The 23,209-nt window shown below is 33.2% G+C and overlaps 2 protein-coding genes across 2 annotated transcripts; one reads left to right on the forward strand and one right to left on the reverse strand.

Annotated features, from left to right (window-relative positions):
* The first annotated feature begins 391 nt into the window (after positions 1–391).
* On the forward strand, positions 392–13,674 carry LOC106768356 (cullin-associated NEDD8-dissociated protein 1). The gene is made up of 29 exons (XM_014653464.2): positions 392–583; positions 688–763; positions 846–1,015; positions 1,523–1,733; positions 2,612–2,777; positions 3,516–3,645; positions 3,753–3,867; positions 3,952–4,109; positions 4,210–4,333; positions 4,917–4,967; positions 5,040–5,122; positions 5,679–5,763; positions 5,848–5,949; positions 6,038–6,136; positions 7,827–7,937; positions 8,012–8,095; positions 8,169–8,309; positions 8,955–9,047; positions 9,213–9,334; positions 9,418–9,580; positions 9,671–9,910; positions 10,468–10,716; positions 10,839–11,015; positions 11,112–11,258; positions 11,399–11,515; positions 11,690–11,858; positions 12,281–12,358; positions 12,438–12,576; positions 13,276–13,674. Exons 2-29 carry the CDS (start codon positions 728–730, stop codon positions 13,370–13,372), a joined length of 3,657 nt encoding a protein of 1,218 aa, XP_014508950.1. The 5' UTR covers positions 392–583; positions 688–727; the 3' UTR covers positions 13,373–13,674.
* A 1,319-nt stretch (positions 13,675–14,993) lies between these two features.
* On the reverse strand, positions 14,994–20,728 carry LOC106769460 (survival of motor neuron-related-splicing factor 30). Its single transcript, XM_014655086.2, has 8 exons — positions 20,546–20,728; positions 20,394–20,462; positions 19,756–19,875; positions 17,936–18,012; positions 17,775–17,850; positions 16,694–16,879; positions 16,290–16,418; positions 14,994–15,294 (listed from the first exon to the last, which is right to left on the reverse strand). The coding sequence occupies exons 1-8, from the start codon at positions 20,618–20,620 to the stop codon at positions 15,133–15,135; spliced, it is 894 nt and encodes a 297-aa protein (XP_014510572.1). The 5' UTR covers positions 20,621–20,728; the 3' UTR covers positions 14,994–15,132.
* Between the last annotated feature and the right edge of the window lie 2,481 nt (positions 20,729–23,209).

Raw genomic sequence — 23,209 nt, forward strand, 5'->3', positions numbered from 1 at the left:
ATACACCTTTTTCTATTTTTGGAATATAATTGTATTTATTTTTTAGTTCCTAATTTTTTTTACTAACTTTTGATCTTTGTAAAATTTCTTTCCATTTTTATCTAGTCATTTTAATATTTGTTCATTTAAAAATTGTAGATTTGAAAAATATACTTGATAATGATTAGAAAAAAGATCTGCAAATTATAAGACTACAAAAAACAGTAACACTGGGAGGAGGGGTAAGATATACGTAATAATAATACAAGTTTTTTTTTTTTTTTTTTTTGCATAATAATATTATTTCAGAACAATATAACTACCTAACAAAATATATCAATAATAATAATTAAACATAAATAAAACAATAGTAAAATGTAATAGTAGGTAGAAAATAAGTGAAAGTGAATAGGGTTTGATATGAAAGTTTTTAGGCTGTGGCATATGAGGAGCGAAGAGACACTTGCAATCAGAAAAGAGCAGAGAAGAAGAAGAAGTGCATCGGTTTCAATTTCTGATCCATTCTCTTCCTAGGGTTTCTGCTCCGCTTCTTCTCGCCATTACCATTTCAGCTTTCGACAATTTGACAATTCCAAACAATCAGGTTTTCCTCTGCTACTCACACTTCTCATCTCACTCTCAATCTAGGTTTTCACACATCTCTGTTCCTTATTCTTTTATCAACTTTGTTTCTTTGCTACTTCCCAGATTGCCGAGCGAGATTTCACTCTATTTAAACTGCGGAAACATGGCGAATTTAGCTTTGACTGGCATACTCGAAAAGGTATGCATATACATGTTATGATCTTCATGTACTTATGCATTGTAGCTGTTTAGGTTGAATGCTGACCGATTTCTTCACGCAGATGACTGGCAAGGACAAAGATTACAGATACATGGCCACATCTGATTTGCTGAACGAGTTGAGCAAAGCGACTTTTAAGGCCGATGCTGATCTGGAGGTAAAATTGACAAACATCATCATACAACAGCTTGATGATGCAGCTGGAGATGTTTCTGGACTTGCTGTCAAATGGTACGCATTTTCTCTCTGCTCATTCATTTGCTTCCCCTCATATGTAATGTATGCACACAATTTCAAATATTACTAGTATTCTTTTGTTTTTCATGTTTAAGTTGAGCCGGGCATTCATTGCTCTAGAGTTTAAAAGGATAATCATGGATATTTTAATGACAAGGTTTTAAAGGTTTTGAAAGTTCAGCATCAGAACTATTGCTCGTGCAATATAGGGCACGATAGGAATTACATCACAGTCAAGGGGTAAATTTCAGTTGGTTGAGATGGTAGAGTTGTTGTAAGCTCCCTGAAGTGTGTCCAATTGCTACCGATACAAAAAATTACATCACATAATTTAATAAGTCACAGCGTTTATTATTTCTGCTAATGATTTGTATGTATATATGGTTGTCTTATGTTCTAGTGCATTCAGTTTGCCTTGCCACATGAAGATGAGATAAAAAATGATAAAGCACTGGTGTTGCTATAGTTTATTTATTAGTTCAAATTTGATTGAAATTGCAGTCTTGCTCCGTTAGTGAGGAAGGTGAGTGAGGTAAGGGTGGTGGAAATGACCAGTAAACTATGTGACAAATTGCTAAATGGGAAGGATCAGCATCGTGACATTGCTAGCATAGCTTTGAAGACAGTTGTTGCTGAAGTTTCTACTCAGTCTCTTGCACAATCTATTCTCCAAACCCTCACGCCACAATTGATAAAAGGAATCACTGGTCCTGTAAGTTCGTAGTATTGCTTAAAAGCTGTAATTGTATTGTGGGTGCTGTATATAGCATAGTACAGAGCCAATCATTGGCTATCCGCACTTTTAGGTAACAAAAGGAGTCCAGCAAAAGTAAAATGCAGTATTGGCACTTATAATCCATTTCCTCGTCATCTAAATTTATCTATATAGTGACTCAATCAATAGGTCCTGTAGGTTTGCTTGGTCTCTATGCAAGGCTGAGTGTATTGGGCTGTGGTTTTGTCATAGGCTGATGCCACCATTAAACTACGCTGTGTTCCATGGCTTCTCATCTATTATGTACCTGTTCAAGAAGACGAGAATTATATAAAAATTTCAATTTCTTTCATTTTTAATCAGCGTATTTATTTTTATGCTACCATTGTATAACACTCATCTTGAACGCATGAGTTATTAGGTGAAATATATCCATCCCACTCTATCATGCAAGATGGACCTTATGAGGTTTAACTGCCGGCAATGCACTAGCCCACCTGTTTAGCTTTGAGATTCAACTTCTTTAGAAGAATAGGAGTGACAGGGATTGAGCTGTAGACAACTGGGTCATAAAACACTGAAACTGAATCAACTATTCAAACCAGCTATTCAAAAAGAAGTTTGAATGGTTTTATGTCTACATTGTCCATGGCTTCATTGACTTGTGAGTCAAAGGGGATTAGATTTATTTTTAGCATTGATTCCAGCCTCGTGGGTTGGTTTGGGGTCTACTCACGCTCACTGGCCCCTGAGTAATCATTTATAAAATAGTTTAGCTTGGTCCTCCTCCTCCTGTACTTTAATTATTAATCACGAACTGCTTGTTTAGAGTTTTTCTAGGTGACATCGTGTTGTAATATACTCCTCATCTACAGGGAATGGGCTCTGAGATTAAATGTGAATCTCTGGATATTTTATGTGATGTGCTTCATAAATTTGGAAATCTAATGGCAGCTGACCACGAACTATTGTTAAGTTCCTTGCTTTCTCAGTTAAGTTCTAATCAAGCTAGTGTGCGCAAGAAGACGGTGGCATGCATTGGTAAGATGAATTTAAATTTGCTGTATTTGATTTTCATAGAAAGAATTGTTTATTACTTATTATTGGAGAGTTGATGTTACTTTTTGCATTTTGAGTGTTGTCAATTTTCCTTTTTCACCTTGTTGAATTCTTTTACTGAATTTGTTTAGAGAAAAATTGTACTCAAGTTGTGCTATCTGTGGCTTTTCCATATTCTGATTTGGAACCTTTTGATTTTTGAAAAATTCACTTAGATTTTCATGATAACTGGAATGTGGGGGTAAATCTGACTTTTGAACTTTATTTGATAAACATACTTGACTCAGACTAAATTGCTAATCCTTAATGTATTCTATTATATTGAATACTATCTTTAAATTGAATGTTTGCTTGCAAGTTGGAACGTATTTCAAATAAGGAATATTGTTGTATAATTTATATATTTTATTTTTTAAGTCAGTGTTATTTAGCTGTGAGCAAATACTTAGAAACACTAACTGATACATGAAAAGATTGATGATGGCCTCCAGACAAATTTACAAAGCTCAGGATTTAAATAGATTATTCAAGTTCATGTTTATTTTCTTTGCGATGGAACTTAAATTAGTTGAACCCAATCCATGTAATTACTAATTCCAAGATGAAAATACCTTGAAGCAAGCTGTTTGAAACCCTAAAATGGTCTCAATTTTAATTTGGTTGAAGATGTTATCAATGAAAGCAAAACTGTTCATCTAGTTAAACTCTTCATTTTGTCAGCATCTCTCTCTTCAAGCTTGTCAGATGATTTGTTGGCAAAGGCAACAGTTGAAGTTGTTTCTAACTTGAAAAATAAAGTTACCAAGTCTGAAATGATCCGTACAAATATACAGATGATTGGTGCTTTGAGGTTAGTATTCTCATTAATCCATTCCTTGTGCTTTGTTTTATTTTTATATTGAGAATATTGAGAAAGAATATTTTTCTTGTTATCAACAAGTTTGAACTAATTTTCAGTCGGGCTGTTGGCTATCGATTTGGGCCCCATCTTGGAGACACTGTTCCAGTGCTAATCAATTATTGTACTAATGCCTCGGAAAATGATGAAGAGCTTCGTGAGTACAGCTTGCAGGTGCCATGTTTGTTTATTGTCAGTAACCTTAGTACTCTGAAGTATGTTATACTGTCATCTGAATGATGTTAAAATTTTGCCAAGGCACTGGAAAGCTTTCTCCTAAGGTGTCCAAGGGATATTTCTGTTTACTGTGATGAAATTCTTCATCTGACACTGGAATATTTAAGTTATGATCCGAACTTCACTGACAACATGGAGGAGGATACTGACGATGAAGGTCTTGAAGAGGAGGAGGATGAGTATGTTTTTTTTTTTTTCTGTTCACTTAGCTGCAGTATGTTTTTAATGTTTGCATGAGATTCATCTTTTTAATCATCCCAAACATGCTACCTTTTGCAGTGAGAGTGCAAATGAATATACAGATGATGAAGATGTCAGCTGGAAAGTTCGCCGGGCAGCAGCTAAATGCTTAGCAGCATTGATTGTTTCTCGTCCTGAAATTTTGTCAAAGCTGTATGATGAGGTACCTATGCTATCTGTGCATAATTTCATCTCTACATAAAAATCCCATTGTTGCCTTTACTTGGAAATTTTTAGTAATTGGGTTTATACTCAACTCAATTTCTCAAAACTTGGCTTGTAAATTAAGATTTTGCGATATACTATAATTTTGTCTCATTTTTAGTTGATATGGGATTTTCAACATATCCCCTCAATCCCTCCCCCCCCATGAACTTTATTATTATAGGTTTTGAGTAACTTTGATACCATCCTTATAAGTGAGTTTATGTCTAACTTAACCTCACAAAGCTTATTTGTAAGGTGAGTTTTGCAGTTCACTTACATAATATAATTTGGCTTAATATTTAGGTGATGCGGGATTTCCTACAAAAATATTACTGTTCTTATATCATTTTATCTATCTCTTGGTATTAGATAAACATTAGAGTTACTAGGTCCATAGTTTGATTAGATGTTTGTAATAGTCTCACGCCCTGATAAGTTTTTTATTCACTAGAAATTGTGTTTGCATGTATAGCTGTTTGCTTCCCCATAATATTTAGTTGCTTGACTATCTAACTTTGAAATTTTTATCCATCCTTTAGGCTTGTCCAAAACTAATTGACAGATTCAAAGAAAGGGAAGAAAATGTTAAGGTAGGCCCAAATTAAGATATTTATTGTCGTCTTTACTGCACAAGGTTGCTTTTTAACATGAATATGTTGCAGATGGATGTATTTAATACTTTCATTGAGCTCTTGCGCCAAACTGGAAACGTCACAAAAGGACAGATTGATGCAAATGAAATGAGGCAAGGGGCTAATCCTTTTCCTAGTGTAAAAAGTTTCTTTATTTCTTTTGATGAATGTTTTTATTGCTTGTGAATAATTTATAATTAAATTGATTGTGAACTTCTAGACATATTAACTTAAGATGCATGCTCAATAATATTATAGTATGTTAATCTTAGATGAATATTTTAAAAAGACCAAGTGGTATGCTCCTTAAGATTTGTTATCTTGCAGAAACTCTTTTATGATAGGTAACTATATATTTATTGCTCCTTATATGGAGGTGACAGCTAACTAAATCTGTATCCGAAAATTGTTCTTTAGTGCAGGTGTATGGGAAAATTAATTTTGAATATTATCTTATCAGTGTAACTATAACAACTGCTTTTAGAAGCTCATAAATATATGTCCAAATTTTACAATGCCACCTTTGGTTTAATGACTTTTATCTGTTTTTCAAGAGCAATGTGAATGAACATCCACAATGGTTATTACTTTCCTGTTGACAATCCTTGGTTTTACTATGTCATAAAATATAGCCATTATTGACTGTCTTAGGGCTGATATGTAATGCAGTCCTCGATGGTTGTTGAAGCAAGAGGTCTCAAAGATTGTCAAATCTATAAATAGGCAGTTGCGTGAGAAATCTATCAAGACAAAGGTAGTAGTCATCAAAAGTTGGTAATTGACTTTTTTTTTTCTTTTTAAAATTATCATCGAATCTTAAGCATCAATGTGTATGCAGGTTGGAGCCTTTTCTGTTTTGAAAGAACTTGTGGTTGTATTGCCGAACTGTCTTGCAGACCACATTGGGTCTCTCATTCCAGGAATTGAAAAAGCATTAAATGTAGGCAATATTGGTTTGAATTATAATTAATCATAAACTCAGCTTGTTTTCCAGTACTGATTGCTTTGTATTTTCTTTTAATTGTCAGGACAAATCTTCCACCTCGAATTTAAAGATTGAGGCTCTAACATTTACAAGATTGGTGTTATCTTCACATTCTCCTGATGTATTTCACCCTTATATCAAGGTAAACAGTATTACCTGTCTAGTTTAATCTTTGAATTAGTTCTTGTGAAGCTTTATCACTTGTGTTATAGCAACAATTCAGGTACAGTAATGGGTGAGTTTTATCATGTGAAAACATAAATATATATCCTCTGTTAGCATTTCTAAAGAAACTAGATCAACTGAGAGAGAACTGAATCTGTAATTTGTTATTGATTTTCTCTCGTTGAAGAAATGAGTACAACAATGACCAGGTTCAAAGTATCTGGACAGTAATTGTCTTAATCTAACTAATAGAGGAGAGATAGAATGCAGCAGGTTTACAGTAAGAGACTGTTCCCATGAGTTCGCTATAACATAACCCCCTAAGCCAAAGTTGACTCTCCTGAAGTCACTTTCAGCTTGTCCTGAAGAACCGGAAGGGTGTAGGAGAAAGAGATTGGTGAAGAATCAACGCATTGTTTGTTGATCAGAAGGGAAATGCTGAACTTCAAAGTGTTGTCTACAACTTTCTCGTGAAGGGAAAAGATACCAAGCTCTACATGCTTCGCTTGAGCATGAAGAATTGGATTGTGAGAGAGAGCAACTCTGCTACTGCTGTCACACTAGATATCAGGTGCTGAAATTGGCATTTTTAACACCTTGAGCAGAGTTTGAATCCAAAAAAAGAAAACTTTAGCAGCACTGATGGCTAGGCTTCCATGCTGAGCAGAGTTTCCTTGGACTGTTTGTCACACTGCTTATCATAATTTAGACTGGAAAAACACTAGAATTGATGCTTGACAAAAGTGGATTATTTTGTGTTTTTCCACTCTGTGATGTCTATAGCCTTAATGATTGTGTTGAATTCAGAGAAAACCTCACAAAATATGCTCCTTTGAAATTATTATTACTCACTCTAGTGTTTCCCTCATCTTTTCCGGATTTTTAATTTTATCTCCATTAGTCATTAACTTATTGTTTTAGTACACTATTTCTCTTCCTTTTATTTCTTCGTATTCCAATTATGGAGTATGTTGATCTTTTTAAAGTAGATACTACCTTTGGACTCAATTTTAAGCAAAATTAACTAGTTTCACATTGATTAAGAATAGTGGTTAAGTTCGTTTAATATTCTTGTTTCCATAGAATAAAGAGGTACTTCATCTAAATTAGCTTTAATTATATTTGTTGAGAATGTGCTTGAGTTTAAAGATAAGGGTATTTCTGAAAGAGTAGCATTAAATAAGGTTCATGGAATTGAAATATGTTTATATTTAAGTCCACCTGACTACCCTTTTTTGCTTATATTTTAGTCTAGAGGGAGTGTATTATATGAGGTTTTTGTTCCATTGTTTCTTTGACATAGTGTCATCCTAGTTAACTTAGTTATGTAGAATTCAATATCTGCCACTCCTGTGTTTATGACTGGTTCTGTTTATTGCCAGACCAGACCAGTACACTCAATAGACAGTTACAAAAATCTTGTTCTACACCATCTTTAATACCTAGTATCGGGGCTTCATGAGGCGGGATGTGTCAAAATAAAATCCTTCCCTTGGTTGCATAATCCTTTACCTGAAGCAATTCCTTGACACATATTAACTTAAACTTTTCCTGTCAAACTCTTTGATGCAAGGCAGTGACATGTATGTGGTATGTTAATTGCCGTGTATATGGATAAACACATGGCTGCATTTTGTGATCAATTACATTTATGATTCTGCTCGTAGGCTCTTTCTGCTCCTGTTCTGTCAGCTGTTGGTGAACGTTATTACAAGGTCACTGCAGAGGCCTTGAGAGTATGTGGAGAACTTGTTCGGGTTGTGCGGCCAAACATTGAGGTATGTCTATGTTTTTGGTTTTAGAAATAATGTGTAGGCCTATTTCTAACCATCAGAATGAAATTGTTGTGCAGGGGTCTGGTTTTGATTTCAGACCATATGTTCAACCCATATATAATGGCATTATGTCACGCTTAATAAACCAAGATCAGGATCAGGTTAGTTGGATAACTGTAGAAGAATTCTTTATATATTTTTTATCATATACAATATAACCTTTTTCCTGTGCAGGAGGTTAAGGAGTGTGCTATTTCCTGCATGGGACTCATTGTGTCAACATTTGGCGACCATCTAAATGCAGAATTACCTGCATGTCTTCCTGTGCTTGTTGATCGTATGGGAAATGAGATAACTCGACTTACTGCTGTTAAGGTTGGTCTGTTGAATATTGTGCATTAAGATGATTGTCTTGGCTTGCAACTTGTCTCTTGGTGATATTGAAAAACTGTTTATTGTATAATAATAAGGAATTTATGTTGGATGCCACTGTTGGATTTTTTTGCCACTGGTTATTGCAACTTGTCTCATGTGAATGGATGTCACTGTTGGATTTTATCATGATATTGGCAACATTCTGTTCCAGCGTCAGCAAATCTATTTTCTCTGCTGGAAGAAACCAGAAAGGAAAACTACAAAATATACTGAAAATGCAACTTTAAAAATTTGCAATTAAATAATTTCTGGTTTTGCTCGCCAGTGAAGCTTAGTGAGATTTTTTTTTTAATGCTTCACAACTTGGCCTTTTTTTTTGTGGAACCAAGTGGAACAGTAGAGATCAGTCAGAGAGTTATTTTCTGTCAATGCCTCAAGGATCGGGATATTAAATCAGCTTCGGTGCAAATTTGTCTACATACCGAACCTAGCTAATCTGAGGATGAAATTCCCCTAATCCAAAGTAGTAGGAATTGAATGTGCAATTATTTAAATTATTTAAATTGAAATATTTTAATTTTGTTTCCTATAGAAGTATTTGTGTAGCTAGATGCTTTTGTCTTGAATGTTACCATTCTTATGCAGGCATTTGCTGTCATTGCTGCTTCTCCACTTCGGGTGGATCTGTCATGTGTTCTGGAGCATGTGGTAGCAGAGTTGACTGCATTCCTTCGAAAAGTATGCTACTCCTCTCATTATAATATGCTTATCAGCTTATGATGTACTTTATTGGAATTTCATGAAGGCAATTTGATTTTTAAGTTCAATTTGCTTATATTCTTGAGAGTTTCTCACTGTAACAAGTGAAATGTTCTAAGCCTTGTTTTACTGGTTTGCAAACAGGCTAATCGTGCTTTAAGACAGGCTACCTTGGGAACCTTGAATTCACTTATAGTTGCTTATGGTGATAAGATTGTGTTGTCTGCTTATGAAGTTATTATTGTAGAGCTGTCTGGACTAATAAGGTTTGTCTTCCTTATCTACTTTCTGTACATCGGTGTAGTTGAAATGGAATAATTGATTCCATTTTTTGTTGCTTGTGTTTCAGTGATTCTGACTTGCACATGACAGCTCTTGCCCTGGAACTCTGTTGCACATTAATGGGCGATAAGAGGTCAAATCAAAGTATTGGTTTGGCTGTTAGAAACAAAGTTCTTCCTCAAGCTCTAACGTTAATTAAAAGCTCATTGTTGCAGGGGCAAGCACTCTTGGTAATTTTTACACATGTGCCTGACCTTGTCCCAATTTATATGAAGTATAATATATGCATTATAAGGGTTTTCTTTTTCTGATTGCTACAGGCTTTGCAAAACTTTTTTGCTGCTTTAGTCTACTCCGCAAATACTAGTTTTGATTCACTGCTAGAGTCACTACTTGCCTGTGCTAAGCCTTCTCCTCAGTCAGGTGGCATTGCTAAACAAGCTTTGCATTCGATTGCCCAGTGTGTGGCTGTTCTATGCCTTGCTGCTGGTGATCAGAAGTGCTCATCTACAGTTAAAATGCTTACTGACATTCTCAAGGATGACAGTAGTTCTAATTCGGTAATTATTTTTCTCCCAAGTTTCTACTGTGTTATGAAGCACCAGCATTTCAATTTGTTTTATGTATCCGATACCAGTAGTACTTATCCATAAAGTACTCAAACTTGTGAAGCAGCAATACTCTTATTTGTTTCCCATATCCTACGCCCATACTTTTGGATACTTCAGTGGTACATGTTGGTGATGTGTCCAATCTTTTAAAGCATTTATATCCAATAAAACTACAAGAAACATATAAGTTTGGGTAATATAGAATTATAGAAATATTGTCTCCTTGTAAAACCAAACCAAAGTTGTCTTTATGAATNATTTTTTAAGAGTAATGAGATTGGTAGTGTTATTTCTATATGTAATAATAGAAAGTAATTTATGATGACAAGGATTTACTATTTTTGACTTAAACAATATCTGAGAAATGTGATTTGATTGAGAATATACTGTAGAATTGTTTATTCCTAACACTGCTCTCCATTAGGAAATAAAATGCTTCGAAAGTAGATTGTTCATCTCTTCTGTAAGTATTGATCATTAATGCTTTTCCCTTTTAATTTTCAAAGGCTAAACAGCACCTTGCCCTTTTATGCTTGGGGGAGATTGGTAGAAGGAAGGATCTAAGTACACATGACCATATAGAAAACATTGTTATTGAATCTTTCCAGTCTCCTTTTGAAGAGATAAAGTNTGNTGCCTCATATGCTCTTGGTAACATTGCTGTTGGTAATCTTCCAAAATACTTGCCATTTATNTTGGATCAGATTGATAATCANCAGAAGAAACAATATCTCTTGCTCCATTCTTTGAAAGAGGTATGTTANATTAGAATTGGTTGTGATTTCTTTCTATTATTAAATATATGCGCAATCATGATTNTTCACAAATGTTTAATTTAATATTAATATACACAATTNTCGTGCCCCCTACCTGACAGGTTATTGTGAGACAATCTGTTGATAAAGCAGAGTTTCAAGAGTCCAGTGTGGAGAAAATACTTAATTTACTCTTCAACCACTGTGAAAGTGAGGAAGAGGAAGTGCGCAATGTAGTGGCGGAGTGTTTGGGCAAAATTGCACTTATTGAGCATGTAAAACTTGTTCCTGCACTCAAGGTATTTAAATTTTCATTTTGTATCCTGTACATAGGACTGTGTTTTACATCTTTCGGTACTTGATGATTGTATTTGTATGTTTTGAAACTTCTGTAGGTAAGAACAACCAGCCCAGCTGCATTTACTCGAGCTACTGTTGTCATTGCTGTGAAGTACTCTATTGTTGAACGTCCAGAGAAGATAGATGAGATCATATACCCTGAAATATCCTCATTTCTGATGCTTATCAAGGATAACGACAGGGTGAGCTTTTACTCACCTTACTGAATGTTAAGAAATATAACATGCTATGTTCTTTTGTTAGTTGTGTATTTGTTCCTTACATTGCGATGGTGTATTAAGCTTGAACTTGTTTATTGCTGGTTGTTATTTTGAGCATGCAGCATGTTAGGAGAGCTGCTGTTTTGGCTCTAAGTACATTTGCACACAATAAGCCAAATCTCATCAAGGGCCTTCTTCCTGATCTGTTGCCTCTTCTATACGATCAAACAATCGTTAAGGTAACCTGAATTGTGATACACTCTGTTCCATATGTTTCTGTTGAGCAATAAAAACACTTTCTATTCCCTCTAACTCTGTGAACATTTAATTTAATTTTAATATATTCTGTAGTGGTTTCTGAGTCCACTTTAAATATGGGAGGTGATCTGATTTTTTTAATGAAATTTTGACAGCAAGAGCTCATAAGGACGGTTGATCTTGGTCCTTTCAAGCATATTGTGGATGATGGACTTGAATTGAGGAAGGCAGCTTTTGAATGTGTAGACACATTACTGGATAGTTGTCTTGATCAAGTGAACCCCTCATCATTCATTGTTCCTTATCTTAAGTCTGGTTTGGATGGTAAGCATTAGTTGTAATCTTTTATCCATCACTGCGGATTACTTTGTTGGTTCTGATTGGCTTGTCCTTAAGGGAACATGGTGCACAATACTCTCTATCTGTTATAGCCGTACTCCTGCAAGCAGATAGGCTGCTTCTAGGGAAACTTTTTAATTTTGTGTTGACAGTTGATATACTTTCTTTGGATGAACTCTATCATCCGTTTTCCACCGCAATGTCTGCAAATATGAATTTTTTATGATGATTCGTGTGCCAAGTTTAATGAAAAAAATTAGTTTTGTGCTATTGCTACTAAGCAGCACTTGGAAATTGTTTTCTATACTCTGCTGAATATGTTTTTGTACTGGTAAAGCTCAGAGGATTGAGAATCCAACCGTATCTCTGTTGGTACTAATTTTAAGGATATATTTGTGTTTTTTCAGATCACTATGATGTTAAAATGCCGTGCCACTTGATACTTTCAAAACTAGCTGACAAGTGTCCTTCTGCAGTCTTAGCAGGTTGATTTTGCCTCTGGCTTAGTATCAAGCCTTTTCCTTGTTGCATCTCTCTTTTCTAACTCGTATTATTACCTTTCAGTGTTGGATTCATTGGTTGATCCTCTCCAGAAGACTATTAATTTTAAGCCGAAGCAAGACGCGGTCAAGCAAGAAGTAGATCGTAATGAAGACATGATTCGAAGTGCACTACGGGCTATTGCATCCTTGAACCGCATAAGGTATGTATTTTGACCTGTTTGCGAACCGAACTACTCGTCTTTTGCTGACGCTCAATAAATCAAATGAAAAATGCCTTTCTTAGAAATCTAGTAAGTTGGTGCATAACCAGCTATTAAAAGGAAAAATTGGACCTAACAGTTTTAGGAAGGCTTTTAGATAAAAGCTACTTTTTCCCTTTTTCTTTCTTCAATATTCCAGACTGATGACCTTAAAAGAATTTTTATTTTAGAAGTAACCGTGAATCTAAAAAAACTATAAATTACGAAATAGCTTTAATTGTTTTTGTTTTCCTTTTAAATTACCTTTTAACATCTAAATAGCCAAACACCACTTAAGAATACTCAAATCAGCTTGTGATATTTTCTTGTAGGCAAAGTTTATGTTTTGCATCTTAATTTAGATTTCTCATTGAATATTATGTGGTAATAGTATTATTATAAAAACAGTATGTTACAAATTGTAACAATTACTCTTTAAGTGGTTTTTTTTTTTTTTTTCACGTTTTGAAAGCACTGACTATATGCCAAGTGTGGTTATTTTTGCAACCATATTATGTGAGATAAGAACAATTTAACTTTTCTAGTCGCGTTTTATAATTCCCTAATTTTCTGGTAGTGGATCTATTTATTATTGAAGTGAATCTTTCCTCCTTTATATGTGAAACGTATATATATTTATATTGACTTTACATTATGCAGTGGAGGAGATTGCAGTGTCAAGTTCAAGAATCTTATGAACGAAATATCGAAATCACAAACTCTGTGGGATAAATATTATTCAATCCGCAATGAATGATTCATATACAGCTGTAATTTCTCTCAATCTCTCTTGATCATAGTTCTGGAAGGAGTTTTGAAATTTTACCTACCAAGACATGTTTGATGCAGAAGCCTGGAAAACTTGTTAATTTTATTGTAACATAGGAGAAATCGATTCTAGCGATCGAAATACCAGTGGTGATTTCTTGTATAGGACGGAATATTTTGCCTTTTTCTGTATTCTTTTTTTCTTGTTTTTACTAAATTATCTGATGATCAGTTGCTGGCCTCGATTGCCTAGGGAAAAATTTAAACCAAAAGGAAAAAAATTTACCTGAATCTCCTCGGTATCAAATTTTTGCTTACAAATTAGATTTAATATTTACCACTTGTAGAATATCTCAGTCTGACCTTTTCTCATTTAATAATTCGAAAATATTAAAAAATCTATTTTCATTATGTAGCATTCGTTGACCATATTCTTATGAGTTGACTATAATGTGACTCACCTCTTGAGTATGTGACAAGTTATATTTGTGTACTTTGTTGTGAAATAACGATAGTTGGATGGATATAAAATTGGGTGGATATAAGTGTTAAAAAAACTTAAAGCCCACCCATTTGGAGAATATTTCTATAATTCGGAATTACTCATTTTATTTGTATTATAGGTTGTGTATAACATTTATAGTATCAATATGAATAATACAGCTGGTTTCATACTAATTTTATATAATATCAGAATTTAGATAATAAATCTTTTCCGATATTACTCATATTTTTGTTTCTGCCGTAACAGAAAACAATGAAAATGGAAAGATGATCAATGGATTACCATGTTAAATATGATTAAATATTTAAATAACCATTCTGTCTCCAAGAAAAATTGACGGATAAGGTTATTTCGTCTTGCGTACTAGATACATGGGCTTCTTATCACGTGATTGGAGACAAATTTGCTTCTATTATGTCACCTGATAAAACACATACTAAGTCCAAAAATGGACAACTCTTGGTGTCAAGATGACATTTATAAATGTATTATATGTTCTTCGATTGCAAAACCTTGTGAATTTTCCATTATATAAAATCACTAATTGGTTGTTAAATATGATTTTTCTCATTCGGATTGTTACAACCGACTAGTTGGCCATTTGATTTATCTCATCATTGCCTGAAATTTTGTCATGTGAGTTATACTATAACAATTTATGCAAAGATCAAACGAAGCACACTAGAATGTTGTCGTATGAGTTGTTTATCATCTAAAAGTCCGGGGCTTTACATCTTACTACTTGTGATTCAGAATACTGTTACCTATTTGTAGCAAGTTACATGTTATATGCATTTATACAGCCGTATTTTTACACTTACCATATAATTAATGAGAATTTTATAATAAATGTACTATTTTTAATTAATTATATTGATACTGTAATAACTTAATCAAATACTATAAATATACACAAGTATTAACATTTAACAAATAAATTATTAAAATCACATTTCAATATTTATTACGTTTTAGATATAAAAAATATTATTTTTCGGAATAAAAAATTTAATAAGTTAATTTTAATATATTTAACGTTTAATAATAATAAAACTTTGAAAATAACGATATGATAAAATAAAGTAAGCTAAAAGGAAAAAAAAAATGTAAAGGCTAATACCATAATCTAGAACCGTCTCAACACATTTCATAGGATAACATTGCCATAAGTGACAGTGAATGGTTTGTTTGAGCATTGTTATACATACACTTGAAAGGCTAATAGTTGAAAGTATCATATAAACCTAATCATCATTTTCAGTTGTACCATCTTTGAGGTGAAAATGTTTTTCTCTCTTCTGGAACTCTGTCAAACCTTTCCCACTTCCTGTCACACCAACCTTTCCTTGAGGATCATCAGGAGATTTAAAAATACTCTCTCGTTTTCTTCCAGAGAAGAAACCAATCTGTATCACATACCAGAACAAAAAAGATCATTTTTAAAACTCAATTCAAGCATGTAAACAACCAAGTCGTATACAAAAACAACGCAAAAATCAAAGGAATTAACTCATAAATAAAACGAGCAGATAGTAGATATGTAACTTTCTAATTCCCCTAACCGCAAAGACTTTAACAAATTTTCCAAAGAGATACTTAAATTTCTAATATTCGATTAGAACATTTCTACAATATATTTCAATAAGACAACCCTTTATATGCGACTGCTTTAAATATAAATGTAAACAACCAGCTCCAATGTACGTACGTATATTCCATTAAGCAATGAGTTTTTAGATAATTATTATAAAAATTCACAAATTCACTATAGATAACGGTTCGTGAAAGAAAGACAACGTAAAAAATTGTACTGACGGTGCATTCAATATTTATTCTTAAAAAGGAAATACAAGGGTTATTCTCAAAAAATACATGGAAATACATACTGACTACAAAAAGGAAATAGGAACCTGTTTTCTATTCAAGTTATCTTATGCAATATAGTAATTCAATATAATATTATGATGTTACAAAGAAAATACTGATTAGAACGAAATTTTGTAGACAATTTAATCCTAACCAAGCACTACTGTGTACCCTAATGGACCAATTGGCTCGGTTAATTTCCAATATTTACAACTATAATGCATGTGGAAAAGTAAACCATTGCAATTGTAACATGAAAACTACCGTTTGTACGGTAAAAGAGAACCTAAAAAAAAAGATAGCACCAGGGTATAGCATCATATCCAATCAAGCCTTGTTGTATCATAATGAACCAATTTGCATAGTTCAATATTTACTATAAACTAGAAAATGTATATACAAATAAAAATAAAACAAAAATTCAATACAATTATAAGAAAACTACCATTGGTCACAACCTAAAATAAGGTGCAAAAACAATTCTCAAACTAATTTAATGTGAGAATAAAAAAGATTGAAAACTTGAGAAAGGTACCTTCTTCGCCTTTCCTTTGGTTGACTGGAATTGCTGCCAAGCATTTTGCCGCTTATTTTGTGTGACTTCAAGTTGCTCCATCCGCATCTTTGACTTAAAGGCATGTATTTTCTTACGTTTCGAAGCTTTCTGTGATTGTGTCAGAAAACATGTCATCATAGCTAAGTGGCAGATAAAACACAAACAAAACAAGTCCAGAACCAACTTGCAAACATTTTCGTTCTTGCAAGAACAAACAGGAGAAAAGACTTATCAAACGATAAGTAGAATCCTAAAATCATAAGTAGAATCCTTAAACAAGAAAACTTAAGCATTTAATCAACATCAAAAAGCAACCATTTTTAATTTAGAAAAGTACAATTTGAAGATATAGCTAGAAAATTTACTGAAAACATCTCACTCACCACATCCTCAGGATCATCAGCCTCTATACGAAGTTTGGCAGGTAGACTGCGAGACTGTAAATCAATTGATGCAGCTTGTGCAATTTTTCGTTTGATAGCCTGTTTTGTAGCTTCCGCAACTCGCTCAGCTTCTAACAAAGCATCTACAGAACCTTCTTGAATTGGCCTTATATTTGCAGGATCAACCTGTTATAAACAACCACCACCAACACGTTACTATTATCTGTTGGCTCTTTCAAAGAGGACAGACCAAGGAAATTCAATATCAACTAGTCCTGAATCAACCCATATAAGAGACTATAATACAATCTCTAATACAACAGGTTTGTGGGTCTTTCTCCTTATTTGTTACTCAAATTTTTCATTACTATTCAATATGGGACTCAAAATCAAACTCGAATCCCTAACATTACCATGTATAAAGAAATTGAGAAAAGTAGGAATAATTTACAATAACCAAATATTCTCTAGAATATAATTTACGAACATTGACTCGTGTTATGGCATTGGTATATAGGTGTGGTCAACTAATACAGATCTCCCAAACAAGAGATTCATAATTTTATCAAACAATCAAGTTAAATCTTAAACTCAATCCTTTACAAAGAGGAGTTAATCACTATCAAAAACTCTTTCCGTAAACTCTCGAGTTCACTCAAATAAGCTAGTGAAGAAGCCAGAACAAATTGGCTTTAACACACTTTATTATTGTCATTTGCCTGTTTTCTTTATTATGATGTGGAAATATTGAATTATTGTTGTTACAGGAGATTTGTTATGTTTGTATGCCATTAATAGATTTTTTAATATTAGTATTAATTTTATATTAGGAAAACTCTTACCAGTTGAATCTACAAATTGATTTTACGAAAGCTTCATGAGCTTATGTAAAGTTTGGAGTTTGATCACACCTTTATAACTCAATCCCTCCACCCACTATTTTCCTAGGTGCGGAAAAATACCCATAAAAGATAAAACAAACAATGAAGAATTTAGAGGAAAAATTATGCAGACCACATGTCATTACGTGACTAGCAATACGATCATCATGTGTACATCAAGTAGTTTTTACAATCCTTACCTCTTCTTTATTACCCCAATTGTCATAGGATACATAATAACCATTTGGTGTATAAGCCTCAATTGTAGCATCATACCTGGAAATTCATAACACAACAAAATGAAAACACAATAAACATAGGTAAATGAAATGGAAAAAAAATACAGTGATAGACAAAATACCACTCCCCATCTTCACTCCAAACTGCCTGAACTTTTGTGCCAATAAGAAATTTCTCTTGAAGATCAGAGCTATCCAGCTGTTATGAGTAATTATTGAAAGGATTAGTGACAAAACAAGTCACAGATTGATAAGATATTTCCGTACCATATCATATCTCTTTTTTTTAATGTAATGAAATCATATCTCTAATATAACCAAATCATATGTCTAACAAAAGTGAAACAGCATAATAATACACCAACAATCAACAGAAAAGCATTGAGTATAGAGATATGATTAGGGTAATAGTGACAAAACAACTCATCAGATTTAGAGATGATTTCAATCGTTCCCTCAACTTCTGCCAATTTGTAATTTCATAAATAAGAGTGTTGGACAAATATCTGATTTGGGTGTCAAATAAGACTAAAATTATAAAAAGACTAAAAAATGATTATAAAAAAATTATAATTGTGATGTGTGTGTATTAGTGAAATGCTAATAAGACTATTTTAAGGAAAAAGGGATACAGACTATGGGATCCTTGTGTTTTTGTCTTATTCAGCATGGCATAATAAATAAGTTGCAGACTCTCACTAATGAGTGTCTTATATTGAATTACGTTTAACCGAAAGGACATTGAGAATTCATAAAACAGGATTATTAGTTGTACCAATAAGCAACCATTCTAACTTATAAGGACTCTTTCGACCTACATTAAACACTTTACGGATATGCATTTCAAACGTATCTGTCGTCCAAGACACATTCGTTTGATGCATCACAGCAAAGACATTATTTCGATTACTTCCTCCACCACTTCTACTATTGTTAATTTTATCAATTATCAAATAAAACAAATTAAATGAATCATGAACAGGTAGTTCTATCTTCGCAAGGTTGTCAAACTTGAAAGTCTACATAGACTAGTAGAGTTTTCAGTTATACGTTTAATTATCATAAAAACTAATATTAAAAACCTACTAAAAACAAATTACACAATACTATTAACACAACTATATTTCTACATTTTATCTCCATAAGAAAACACTAACACTGTGAGGCCAATTGGAAGCAAAGTTTAGGTTGGACTTCAATATCGCAAACTTGTTTCTTGACTCAAGCTTGTTGTGAGAATTTACCAGATTTTATACAGGAATGAGTTAGACAATGGGATAACTTACTTTCTCTACCTAGAATTGTAAACTTGCAAGAGTCTGACCAGAAAACTCCAGAGTTAGACAACCTTGGTTCTGTTTTAGAATATAACAATGCAATGACTTGCAGATACATATTAATACAGGTAAGTTCATCTGCATAGTTAAATTATAGCCAAAAGCAGGCAGACACCTGGCATATGCCAATGTATATTTTGAAAAATACTTGAACAACCAAAATAACTGAAAAGCAGGCCCAGCCATCATAATATAGACAGAAATGAAGAGGGGACTGCAGGAGAATTGGGGGTAGGAAGAAGAGGGAATATGACAAGACCCTTATCATGCACACAAGAACATCAGCTTGGTCAGAATTAAAATTCATCTGGCTAGATCTATACAAAAATGAGAACAGAACGCACTGCAGTAAAACTTGGATATGGCAAGAAATTCTCTCTACTTTTTTCTTTATTGTAATAAGAATATGGCAAGAAAACTGCTCCACTTTCGAAGGAAAACACAAGATCCACCAAAAGGATGTTAAATGTATGGGGGGAGGCAGAGGTCGAATGAAAAAATACTACGCAATATTAGTCACATGTTCCCTAATCATTGTTTCCAATTTCCCTGACAGCAATAGTGCAAGTAAACTCCAAAATCAAATGAGAATTCAGAGAACATACCATTTGATTCTCCTTATGTATTGACAAACTTGGAGATGTACCAGCATTAGGAGCAGCCGTTGAACCAGACATTTCATTTTGCTTTGCAGTTGCAAGGAGTTCCTCCGTCAAAGCAATGACCTGTGTAACACAATTTTAGGGCACATGTTTGGAGTTCAGTAAAACAAATAGTTTTCAGAAAATGTTTACATTATAAACCAAAATTAATGTCAAAATTCTAACTTAGGTGAATCTCAGTGTGAACATCTCATATCAGGTGAGAGGGAGAAAGCATGCTGGACATCACGACAGAGAGCACACCTGCACAACAACCAAGATAGACGTGATGTGCATTTTGACGAGGTTGTCTTTGGTTTTTTGTTTTATGTAAGATTCACTTATTTATTTGATCATAGTCCTCAGGCTGACCAATTTGAATCATGTTACTAATTGCCCGCAGGTTCCAAATAAAAACTAGTACCCTCAGCACCTTTTNGAAGCAAGAAAATTCAAGAAATGCATTTGCCTACAAGGATCCTCTGATGTCTTTGTGGTAGGGATCTGGTTTCTCGAGAAAGAAGGGAATTGCTATTGAGATAATGAAGAAGTAGGAGAAGTGGTGTATTAGTTGTTAGCATGAAAATAAAAAGGGCACATACCTCGGAAAGTTCCCTCTCCATGTCAACGTATTCTGAATTCGAAGGTTCATCATTCAGGAGCTGTCTGACCTGAGAATTCATTGAAAGAGGAACAAATGAATGAAATGGAACGAAACGAGAGCAGAGTGAGTGAACAGTATAATTGAGCTTACCTGGTGGAGTTGATCTTTGTAGAGGGAAAGATTCGAGGCCAACTCTTCTATACTCACTTCGTCACCGCCTTGCATCTTCTCTTCACAACCTCAACCCTAACCCTAATTCTTCTTCTTCCTCTCTCAATCTTTCACGGCTGCCACTGTTATGTCTCCCCTCCTCCAAAACACAAACATCATATCATATCGTATCTTCCTCGTGGGCTTACTCCTTCCCTTCTAAAGCCCAAATTCATTTCGGCCTCTTATCAAGTAATACTATTTACAGTTACCGTTGACACTTGACATTTGTGATATTATAACTAACATTTTAGATATTATAATAATTATTAAAACAAAAATAATCATAAATAATCATTTTATTAATATGTTACTGTAAATATTAACTAATTCCTCCTTCTTCAGGAGTTTTCTTAATTGTAATGAACTTCTTATTTTAAGTTCCATTTTTGTTCTTCAAAATGTAATAAAATCTGTTTCATATATAAATGCATAACAAAAAAAAATTATATTATGTCAGAGAAATCAACAAAACATAATAATTACTATTAATTTTTATTTACTGTTTTGATTATTTAATATTTTATAGAAAGAGAAAAGTGTAGCATAAAATTTTGAATTTAAAACTTTATATATAATTTTAGGGTACTAATGCCTAACATAATTTTAGTTTATTCACAGTGTGCCTAAATTATTTTAATTCCTATAATAGTTCTAGCTTAATATTTGAATAATATGTAATACATAAGTAAAATTTTGTGTATAATGCATTTATTACACAAATGAATTTTAATTATTCAACAAACAAATCACATCAAATTTGATTTTTTTATATAAAAGATGAAAATTAATTATTATCTCTTTTATGTGAACAATTCACCTATAGTTTTTCTTCTATACTTAAAAGATAAAATAATGTCTTTAAGTACTTTTGGGGATTATGAACTCTAACTCTAACAATATGGTAGAGATTCACAAATAGTCATGTAAATACAAAAGGGAAAATAATAAAAGTGAGAGAAATACACTAACATTTAAATGGGTGCATGTTATAATTTTTAAAATAATTATTTCATTGCTGTAAAAGTCATATCTGAAGTGTTTTGTTTTGGAATTTTTTTTAGAAGAAACTTTTTCAAATTTACAGAATATCATTTTTAAAATAATATTTTTAGAATAGATTTTTCAAAATATATGAAATATATTATGGAATAAAAATTTTGAAAAAAAAAATTAAAATATAGATGATATCTTTTTAAATGAACTTTTCAAACAGATAAAATGAATTCAGAATGAGTTTTTTACCATTTAAATGATAACTTTTAGAATAAACATTTCGAACGAACTCTCTCTATATTTCTTTTTCTTTTGGTTTATTTTGATATTATGGGCTTTAATAATAACATGGATGTGTGCTATGAAAACCCGCTTTTTCAACTAGCATGATAACAATCTCTCAAGCAGTAGATGTATGCCTATTGTTTTTCACAACCCCATAACTACTAAATATACGTATAAATAGAAAAAAGATTAAAATATTTTTGTATGATTTCACCACATACTAATCTTAGTCGCCAACACTTACGAAGAGAAAAAAGAATGATGAATATACTAGAGAAGAAAGAGAAAGAATATGGTAAAAGACAGGGATGACAAAATAGATTGGGTTTAAATATAGGTTTGATTTAATATTTATTTTAGTCTTTCGGTTTGTAGGGTGTGTTAAAAGTTGTTCTCCTTTTTTTAAAAGTTCACTTTTTTTTTCAAAAGTTCACTAATATCTTATTTTTCGCAAAAACAGTGCAAGTTAGTCCTTGCTTTCGGCTTTAAAAAGACTAATGCCAGAGTTGTCCAGCTGATAAAAAAACTGATAAGTTGTACAGTTTTGGTTATGGTGACATTGACTTCATTATATGTGTTAAAATAAAATAATTTAAAATCACGTGGAATATGTAAAATATAGGGTTAAAATAAAATTAGGATTAACTGAAGCGATATTACAAATTGGGATAAAATAAACTCGCGATTTCAGCGTCGAGGGAGAAGACAAAGACGATTTCCTTCACCATGGCAGCAACGAGCAAGAAGAAGAACCAAAACAATGGAAAGCCACCACTACTGCAGCGCAAAACTCTTCTGACCATCGTGATGATGAACGAAAGGGAGAAGAAGCTTGACCTCCATTGCACGACACAAAACGTAAACAGAGAAGAAAACAATGGTGCTAGCACACCATATCGCCAAGAAAAAACAAATTAGGGATGAAAAGTAATTGGGGATTTTTTCCCTTTAGGGTTTCATAAACTAATTTCCAATTTCAGGGTTTTAATTAGGGTATTTTCCCAATTTTAGATTTCTAGAAACCATTAGGGTTGTTAATTTTGGGACTGGTCCAGTTTGCAAATTCAGGATTCTTAATTGGGATTTCTCCAGCACCACCAAAGAAGAAGAAGAAGGAAACTAGTAAATATTAGGAACTTTTCTTAGAGTTTCAAATTTAGGGCTTCTTAACTGTGATCCTTCATTGCCCGCTGCCTTCGAACAGGAAGAACAACTTTGTGAAGAAGTCATTCCTAACCCTAACCTTTTGCTTTTAAATTTGGGAACAACAGTAGCACAAGTCTCCAAGAACCCTAACCTTTGCTTTTAGATTTGAGAACAAAT

This window comes from Vigna radiata, chromosome 7, assembly GCF_000741045.1.
Source record: "Vigna radiata var. radiata cultivar VC1973A chromosome 7, Vradiata_ver6, whole genome shotgun sequence".
In the NCBI taxonomy this organism is placed as follows: Eukaryota; Viridiplantae; Streptophyta; class Magnoliopsida; order Fabales; family Fabaceae; genus Vigna; species Vigna radiata.